General features: G+C 41.4%; 1 protein-coding gene across 1 annotated transcript in view; it reads right to left on the bottom strand.

Annotated features, from left to right (window-relative positions):
* Positions 1–6,046: 6,046 nt before the first annotated feature.
* The window catches only part of rab26 (RAB26, member RAS oncogene family), a 68,007-nt gene continuing 63,797 nt past the window's right edge, over positions 6,047–10,256 (bottom strand). The window contains exons 8-9 of the mRNA XM_023408116.2: positions 9,706–9,782; positions 6,047–8,212 (exon numbers count right to left, since the gene is read on the bottom strand). Of these exons, the coding sequence (XP_023263884.1) occupies positions 8,110–8,212; positions 9,706–9,782 (180 nt within the window). The 3' untranslated portion in view covers positions 6,047–8,109. The remainder of the gene's footprint in view (positions 8,213–9,705; positions 9,783–10,256) is intronic.

The following is a 10,256-nucleotide window of genomic DNA, read 5'->3' as shown; positions in this document are numbered from 1 at the left end:
CTACAGACAGTCTGGACAGTGTGTGTGTGTGTGTGTGTGTGTGTGTGTGTGTGATATGACACAAACTATATATGTACATAAGCTTCATACAGTATATAAATAAAAACTAACAGGAAAATGAAGGTGACCCTGGGTTTTAGTGTTTTCAACGCTCAACGGAGACAATGCCTTTTATTACTGTTACATCTATAAGATGGTTATTATGCTGCTGAGTTCACCGAGTGTTGTCACGACAAGGTGTAAAAGACCAACGACAACGAAACAGACGAGAAAAACAAACAGACCCTCCTCCTCCTCACCTTCTTCTACTCCTCTCATCACTGTCTCACCAACCCTGAGCTGAATATCTGGAGGTGTTCGTGTCACTGCAACTGTGTCTGCAACCGTATATAACTGAGCAAGGACCATTTAATAAAGCACAAGCAGGCTGCTCTGTGTGCACGGTGAGCATGCACAGTAAGGGAGAAGGACACACACATACACACACACACACACACACACACACACAAACACAGAGACCACATGGCTTTGTTTGGGGTTCTTGGTCACTTTAACCCAATAGAGTGGACTGCTGGGCAACTAGTGAGGAATGAGCGCATGCATGCACACACACACACACACACACACACACACACACACACACACACTACTACAGAAGAGCCATCGGGGTTATGCTGCCCTCAGGTACGGCTAATGACACGGAGAGCAACCAGTGCAACAGATGGCCCTCGCCGAGTCATATGAGGGCCTCCGTTAGCAAGTGGCATGACAATGACTGTGTACTATTTACTTATTCACACCACTGAACACGTTTACACACATCTGGGCACCATGATCACTCCTGGACCCAGGCTTTGTATTCCGCTTCTGTTGTTTTTTTTTCCACGGATGGAAATAAAAATGGTGGAGCAAATATTTACCACACGGAGGATTTTATCAGCTGATGGCTGATACCGAGTTCGTGGGAAATCTTCGGGAAAATTTTTTACCACTGGGTTCCTATTGGCCCCTTTATGTGCACAGCTCGTCCTCGGAGGATTGTGTGTGTCACCTCAACATTTCCATCAAGCACGCTGCCAAACCGAAATCTCCTTTTTTTTGTGATCAGATTTTTATCATTTTTCCTCGCAGTCCTGGAGATTAAAGAAAAAAAGAAAAGAAAAAACAACAGCAAAAAGACAAACATCAGTTCTTGCATATATAATATTAGAAATGGATTCTTTTAACATAACGTACCAACACGCTGCTCTTATCCATCCATGTACGTCATGGCATTCAACAGCTGCCTGACAAAGGGTTTTTATTTAGAGCCCCCCCCCAATTTCCATGGGTGGCACCTGGGTGAAACAATCCAAAAATAAATAAATTAAATAATAAATAAAAACTAAAGTTAAACTAAAATCTATACAAGCTGGGAACAGCTGGCCTAGTTAACTTTGGACAGAGCCATTTTCCCCCACTTCCAGTCTTTATGCTAAGCTATATGCTAAGCGAGTCTCAGCTGTTCGTGGCAGTATCATAACTGACTGCAAGAAAGCAAATAAGTATCAAGTACCAGAAACATTCTTCCTTTAAGTTCTTAAAACTACATTTTGGATCGGGACCTTTTACAAATCAGATAATAATGCAGGATTGGTCTTAATTGGTCTTAATTGGTTTTGTACTTAGATGGTGCAAAGTGTCTAATGACTTTGGAATTAATCAAAATGACCAAAAACTGACTGACATCCAACGATGATGGAGCTTGTGGGGCCGCGGTTTACGGCTTTTTCCAGTTGGTAATCTGGTTTTGGTTTTTACCACAAATCACTGCTGAAGAAACAAAAAGAGGAGAATGGGAACGGACACATTTAGTAGTAACGTCTTCTTGGCAACACGGCCTCAACACCAACACCGAAGACAAGACGTGAGGGGAATAGAAAACTTTCACTGTTTCATTAATAATCTGTTAGTTTAATATTTTCATTCACATTCATTCATTCATTCATAAAAGAAGCATGTGTGCTTGTGTCTGCTGAGCTAATGTATGATGCAAGTGGGACCCCTGCTGAGCATATGAGACATTACAGCTGCACCAGCTTGATCACAAACTATTATATTTGTTTGAAGTACTAAATTTTTATCTCCTGTTTTATAACTTTGAACAAAAATCTGGAGTACATTTTAAACTTTGTGTTTATTTTTGCAGAATTTTGAGAAAGCGTTTCAGCAGAACAGAACGAGCCGCCAGTTTGTGGCAGACCTCGGGTTTCTGAGGTTTTAAAACAGCTTGGTAAATGTGGACCTGAGTGATTAATGATTCACATTTGACAGAAAGTGAGCTCAAGGTTTAGTTAGAAAATAGCTGTAGTGCAGTGTGTCAAAATCTGGTAAGCATGCCTGTAAATTATATTTAATCAAGGTAATTTCATTTGTGACAAACTCTTCCAGGTCACATCATCGGGTCAGTGTGTGCCGCCGACCGCCCATCTTCTATTAAGTGCCATGTCACTGTCATACTGTTCCAGACTGGGATGTTTTAAGGATATTGGAATAACTATTAGTCAGAGTGTGAGTCACAGACTGTCTGAACACACAGTGTTGATCACGTATGCATGGAAATGTATTTTCCACTCATAACGAAGGACACAGTAACACACACACACAGAGAGAGAGAGAGAGAGAGAGAGAGAGAGAGAGAGAGAGAGAGAGAGAGAGAGAGAGAGAGAGAGAGAGAGAGAGAGAGAACACACTAGATTAAACAGAAGTGGACAGGAACACCATGTAGTTTCTTTCTCCATCATCAGAAGCAGCAACAACAACAAGAGCCAAATTGGTTTGAACTGAAAGCCTGAAGAAATTGAATTATTAATCTCAATGGTATTTAATCTCTCCATTTATCTTGTTAATAGTTTTCGGGACATGATGGAAGAGGGAAGTTTGGTCCAAGTTTCTCATGAAGTCTCAAAGCTGCTCGGAACTTTTAATCATCTTAACTTGCAGACTTCTCCAAAAATAACTAAACATTGATTACAACGATATATTCTGCATGTCATGCAACACCAAAACCTCGATTTACAGAGAATACTTACAAGCTTCTACACAACTCAAATAGATGTGGTTTTCCACACTAATGGCTCAGTTACATTACTCATCAGTCTTAAAATGTCCAGATGTGTCACATCACACTTGTAATAAGCCGCACTGGATCACGACTGGCTCCCAACGTAGCTGTGATGTCATAAAATCATAGAGGGACGTCCCACCCGTACGGGCTCAAATTAAGGTCAGACAGATTTCTATTAAAAAAAGTATAAATATAAAAATATAAATCAACCTTTGTAAACCTGTGAAATAAATCTGCACGAGAAAGATTTGTAGGGGGGGGGGCAGCACAGTCCATTCAGAGGGCAGGAGGTATCATTTATCAAAAGGTAACAAAGACCCGCCCCCTTACCTGCCTCTAACTGGCTAGTACTCGTTTAGGTTCAGGCATGACACCTGATGATTGGTTAAGGTTAGGGTAAGAATATCAGGGTAAGCCAGTCAGAGGCAGCTAACAGATGCTGATGAAGATGATGGTAACAGAACCACCAGCCTCTGATTGGACTCTGCTCTGTGATTCTCCTTCAACCTTTGAAAACCTGCAAAATAAATCTGCATGAGAAAGATTTGTATTTGGGGAAAACAGAAAAAAAAAAAGACCTCAGAAGTGAAAGAATAAGTGTTTTTATGAACAGATACGAAGCAGAAAACCTGAGCCTGTTTTTACACCTGAATCTGATTGGACAATAACGGGCCAATCACAAACACATTGTCCAATTTTCAAGATGGACGATGGCTCCTTCTTGAAAATCTAACGCACCTTTCCAGGTTGCCTCTGACTGGCTTACCCTGATATTCTTACCCTAACCTTAACCAATCATCACTCGTCATGCCTAAACCTGAACGAGCGTTAGCCAGTCAGAGGCAGGGGCCGGAAAAAACACTGAAGGGAAAATAACAAAAGCTCCTGTGATTGGATTGTTTGTCCAATGAGATTCAGGTGGAAAAACAGGAGTTGCGGTGGAAAGTAAAAAGTCCTTTAAGGAAGGATGTGAAGGAGAAGTCATAAGGACCCAAGAACTCTAGCTTGATCATATGGCAGCGGATGTTTCTGACATGAATCCCTTTAAATGTTGCTGCCGCGACGATCTGTTCACACATGTTCACAAAACCTCCCGTGTGTCTTTGTGTGTGTTTCTTTTTTAACAAATACAAATCTCTCAACACACGTACAAAGATGAATGTAAGTGAATCTAAAAACAACAACAACTATTACTGCTGCTGCTGCTTGTGTCAAATTCTTGTCCATACACAATACGCGTACTGGGCCTTTGATGTCATGGTAACCATAATGAACGTGTGGTTATGGTATGGAACAGGTTTAAATAAGATCAAAGTTTTGAGAGTTTTGGGCGTTTCAAACCTTCAAGGCCCAAGAGTTCCCGCTGAAGAAAGTTTCAACATTCTTATTTTCAGCAGCTTGTCCAGTGAAAGAAACTTGAAATGACAAAGTGGTTTTATATATGTACACGTACACACACACACACACACACACACACACACACGATGTGTTACCTGTATGACACGTGTTGGCTCTGTGTCAGGTGACGTTGATCCGTTCCCGTGTCACTCTGTCTCCTCTCTTTCTCCTACTGATTCTTCCACTCCCTCTCACTTTGTTCCACCCTGTTACAGAATGTCATGACATCAGACATCGTCAGACCAATCAAAGGGAAGCTCAGTACTGACCGATTTAGAGAGGCACTCAGGTTAAAATGCCCCCCCCCCCCAGTGTTCCCTCGCCCACACTGTTGCACATCATTCTTCCAGGTTAATCCGGCCTGGTAATCACTCCTCACTCTCAGCTCTCCCTCCCACCTGCTCGCAGAGACAAGTTTCAAATGTCATAAACAGTTTCTATTTACCAAAGTAAAACCTGCACATGCATCCGTCTGCAAAGTGACTTCACATCCGAGTGAAGCAACAATAAGAAAAACAAATTCTTTTGATCAGTTTTAACTATTGTGATCACAAATATCACTTGATGCATATAAACCCTCAGCAGCATGAGGCCACAGCCACACGGGGTGAAATCACCTCATTAGTTACCGACACAGGTTCTTTTCATTTGCAGGTAATTACACTTAAAACACTTAATATCACGCCGGTTGTTTAACCTTACATCTCTTTACACGGCGTGCACATGTTTTAACACTGCGAGGGGAAACTTCCTGTTACATTAACTGTTTTGTGTGTCTGTTGGGTTGAGTTACCGTGGTCGGTGGGAGGTCACTTCCTGGTGGAGCAAAAGGTGAGACTGAAGGCTGAGGACTCTTAAATCTGGGAGCCAGCTGATTGGGCCAAACCAACTGTTGATGCATCATGGGGGAGATTTTGGGTTCAGTTAGCTTTGCTTGGTGTTGGTGCTTGTTTTGTAATATTTGGGTAAATAAAACAATTCCTGCGTTGTTATTGCCTCACTGCTTTTTATTTGATTACTTTTATTATGAAATGCAGAAATACAGTGATCCATTCTCAGTGTAGAGGCCAGAATTGAATGGCTTTCCACCTTTGTCTTTACAATGCAATAAAAATACTTGATTACTGATTGCACTTTATAACTTGTTGACAGTGGATAGAAGGAGAGCGGATAAAGCTGCATAAGTACAGGGCTCAGATCTGCTCCACCGCTGGAAGTCAGAAACCTCAAGACAACTACATATTCATAACATTAACTCTACTGGGTGAGCGTGTACCATTAGGGCTGAGTCCACTGCACCTATCATACAAAAGGCAAAAAAAAAGAAAGGCTAAAAAATTCACTTTTGAGATTATAAAGATTCTGAGAACTTGGATGAAAAGAATGAAAGGTGAGGACAGTAAAACAGGAACCATAAAGAGTTGATGCTGTACCAGATAATTCAGCGAGTTCATGTTGTAATAACAAGTGACGGCCACAGGGTGGTGCTGCAGATCCATGTCTGAGCTTCATCACTCCTCATCCACCGGTAAGAACAACCCGTTGATTATTGAGGGATTCTTTAATGCAAATACGTCAGATTGATACGATACAAATCATCTCAGTTAAGATACAGAACAGATTACAAGTTAACAATAAATTAACAACATCTGATTTATTTCTGAACGAATGTAAGTTTTCTGAATCTTTATTTACAGTATTTCCAAATAAAATGTTGTGTGTTTTTAACATTATAGCAGGAACAATTTTCAATAAAAACATCTGACATAGAGGTTTTCCTACCACTGGGTAGAATCTGTGGGAAAAAAAGAAAAAGCCTGTGACAAGTTATTGATTCAAAGCAGCTGCTGAAAAGCTTTGCATTGTCACACTGTTGGACAACTCCTCTTTGAACCCAGCACACAATAGCAGCATCACTCCACCTGCTACCGACTTTCCAATTACCTTTCCCTCCACCCTCCCCTCGGGGGCCCGGATCCACAGTGCAACATTAGTCCAGCAAAAGATCAATGACAGGAAGTCTAAAACCAACCAATGGGTGCAACCCAAGCATCCTCCAGGTTGAACGAATCTCTCAACTCTTTACTTCCTGGTTGCGTTTTCAAATATTTTGTGTCTCTCCGTTGGAAACTACAAGAATTGTACTTTGAATATCTGCTGTCCTCACGTTGGCTTTCACACTACGGTTCATTTTCTGTTGTTTTGAACAATCTTATGCGCTGAAATAAAACATGGCAAAACAAGATGTCCGGCGCAGCGGTTCGAAATATTTACACTATATATCAGATACTTTAAAATTCACATTGATACAAAATGTGGGAAATAATCTATAACCTCTCACTAAACAAAAAAATCTAAACTCAATGTCCACTTACTAGCTTTACCTTGAGCTTTCCACTACTTCTCATGGTCTTCATCTGCAGATAGAATTTGCTTAGTGCATGGAGTTGACCCACTGAATACTAAAATAATTAATCTTGTTAAATCTTAAAGCTGATGGAGTTGATTCGGCCCTGATCAGCAGATCATCCACTGATGAAGACCATGAGATGTGATAGCAAGATCCAGAAAAGGCTGGTAAGAAGCCCATGAGTGAAGGTTTTTTTTTTATTTTTATTATTAATTGGTTAATTAATTGATTCATTTCTTGTCAAACGAATGATTCTGTAGCTTCCAAACTCAATGTCCAACTTGTTTTTTTTGTGCAGGTTTAGAGCAGATTTCAACGAAGCAGCGCCCTCTTCCTGTTATTTGCCATAACGCAACACAACTGCATCGTCCCCGAGCACAGTCGAGGTCAGTGGACACCTACGGGCTTTTATTGACGATGCTGTTAATTACATTGAATGTGATAATTACTGAGAGAGATTTAATGGCGTTAAACGCTTCACACAGCAGCTTTGAACTCTTGAACTGAACAATCTGTGTACAAAATGTCAAGACCCCAAATCATAAGTCACAGACACGTCAGCACGATGACAGTCATGATCACAAGTGCCAGTATTAAAAACGGTAATGATATTTTATCCTGTACATACAAACAGCACACAGTGCCGTTTGACAGCTTACATCAGGTGCATTAGTGTATCCATAGAAACGTGTCAATAAGATCTATGATATTGATTTAATATTCAACATATTTTTTTGTCCATATACTTTAGTTTCAACAAGACGGGCATTTATAAACTACAAAGATTTTCAGAGCACAAAATTAAACTTACATTTAAAATATGTACATCACACTGAAAAACTGCACAGAATGCATTAAACAGGCTATGAAGTGGATGGACAAACTGTGTGTGTGTGTGTGTGTGTGTGTGTGTGTGTGTGTGTGTGTGTGTGTGTGTGTGTGTGTGTGTGTCAGCATGTAGGTAGTAGGAATTATTTATTTTACATTCACAGTTGCAGAGGAAAGGTGGGCTGGGAGAGATATCCACCACTAATAGAAATATTACAAACACTGAGAATTTCATGATTATTCCCAGACACACCATCTCAGATTTTATTACATACAGAATGTACCGGTTCTCTCCCTCTCTCTCTCTCTCACACACACACACACACACACATACGCGCATACACACACACACAAATAGGGATGCGGTCTACGAGCGGCAGCAGCCCGCCGTCCTCATTTCTTGGTCGACGTATTCCTGCAGCTGAAACTTTGGCTCGTCAGGCTCCTTCATGGTCCTGTGCTTCAGCTCTCTGAGACACACAGGGACACAGAGACATTCAAATTCACCTGACAGATATAAGACCTGGTCTCAATCCAAAACCAGTAACGATTCCTGTGAGTTAAGATCTTAATTAGCTCATCTGAGCTGACAACATGGCGACTTAACGACCATGTAAGACGATTTACAGAAACGACTCCAAGTGCAGAAGAGGAACAACATTCACGTGGAACATTAAAACATAAAACAGACGCATGGTGATCCAGGTTTGTCGCTGGTTAATCGGGTCTTATGTTGCTTTTAATTTCAGCGCTTCTGCATCATCGCAGTGAAACGAACCAAAACGTGTAGTGAGATGAGGTGGAAGAGAAAATGGAAGAGAGAGACGGATGATAAGTGAGACAGAGAGAGAGAGAGAGAGAGAAAACGGTGAAAACATGAGCTAGAGGACAAGAAGAAGAAAAGATTTGGTTTTGGATTCTGTATCTGCAGGTTGTTATGTGCCAGACCGTCATGCTATTCTTGGCAATGCCGGCCTGTTACCACAACAAGGCTATAAATGCAAAGCAGCTCCCACACAAACTGCCCGACACTACACACACCGAGTGAGACACACACTTTAAATAGCACTCTCATTATCATCACTTTTATTTTGAGACAAATAAGACTGTTTGGTTTTTGTTTTGCTTTTTTGTCGTCGACAGAACAAACCTGTAATTTGTGAAGGTGAGAGTCACCAATGGAAGTGCACCCTGCTCTCCGCTATCAGTGCCACACCTGCACCTCGCTCTCCGCTTTTAAATTTGTTCGTATGTTGTGTAGGGTAAAAGGGTAAAAGGACGTGAAAGAAACGGACAGACATGAAACACGTGACTTGGTGGCAGATGAAAACATCCGTGAGGAGCGACGAGGAGGAGTGTAACGCTGTGAAGTTATTACAGGTGAACGTCCCAGATTCTGTTGAGGCTTCCTTTAATAAGCATGATGACCCAGGAGACTGAGGTTCATGTCCTGCTTAACTTTTTGCCTTTGTTATCTTGTTGTCTTCAGTTTTCAGTGGCTGCTTGGTTACATTCTGCCATCGAAACTTCTCGGTAATATGGTGTATTTACTTTTTATATACATATGTGATAACAAAATAACAGACTGACTCAGTAATGTCAGTTTTTGATGTCCAGCAGCAATATCTTATCTCTAACATTAGCCGGCGTTAGCCTCCATAAGCTAATGAGCCGGGGTGTGTTTTATTGCTTATGAATTCAACTTTGTATTTGTGTTTTGTGTTTTGTGTTTTGTATTTTGTATTTTGTTTTCTCTCCCTTTCAGATAAAGCTACTTTCATGGATCACCAGATCTACCAGGGGACGAACGGCCGATTTCAACGTCCCGGTTCTGATCGCTTAACAGGCAGAACGCACGAGCTCTCGACTTCACATGGCCGTGTTCCTTCAAAGTAAAACGTTATATTTCAGTCAGAGGACACGGGGATCCGCTCTTCATACTGCGCTGTCGTGTGTGACTCACTTGGCCACGGCGGTGAAGGCCAGCTCCACGTTCAGTCCAGATTTAGCGCTCGTCTCCATGAAGGGCACTCCAAACTCCTACACAGAGAAACACACAAACATATGGTATCAGTTGTGTGTTTGTAAGTCTATATGTGTGTGTGTGTGTGTGTGTGTGTGTGTGTGTGTGTGTGTGTGAGGTTCATGAGTGATTTAGCTTCAGCTTAAGAGCGATGGTTTTGAGTACCTGGAGACAGAAGACAGGGCTGCTGATCAATACCAATAATTCAAAAATAATTCTGATGTGTTCTGGCTTTCAAATATAATTTTCTCCCCCCTTTGTTGTAATTCATAAAACAGAGACAGCTCAGTATGTAGTCGATGCAAGATGCTCCCAGGTCTAATCTCATTCTCTCTGTGTGTGTGCGTGCATGTCAATATTCCCACTGTGTGTGTGTGTGTGTTACCTTGACAACTCACGAACCACTTGTGTTCATATTTAGTCTAACATGCCTCTCAGAACTTATCTGAGCGAACCGGCCTGGAAAATGAAGTTAGCAAGCAACCCCCCCC

The sequence above is a fragment of the Seriola lalandi genome, unplaced genomic scaffold (genome assembly GCF_002814215.2).
Source record: "Seriola lalandi dorsalis isolate HSWRI2012SDOR001 ecotype SW California unplaced genomic scaffold, Sedor1 jcf7180002054354, whole genome shotgun sequence".
Classification (NCBI taxonomy): Eukaryota; Metazoa; Chordata; class Actinopteri; order Carangiformes; family Carangidae; genus Seriola; species Seriola lalandi.
Note: the sequence above shows the minus strand (reverse complement) of the source record. Positions and strands in the feature narration are given on the sequence as shown.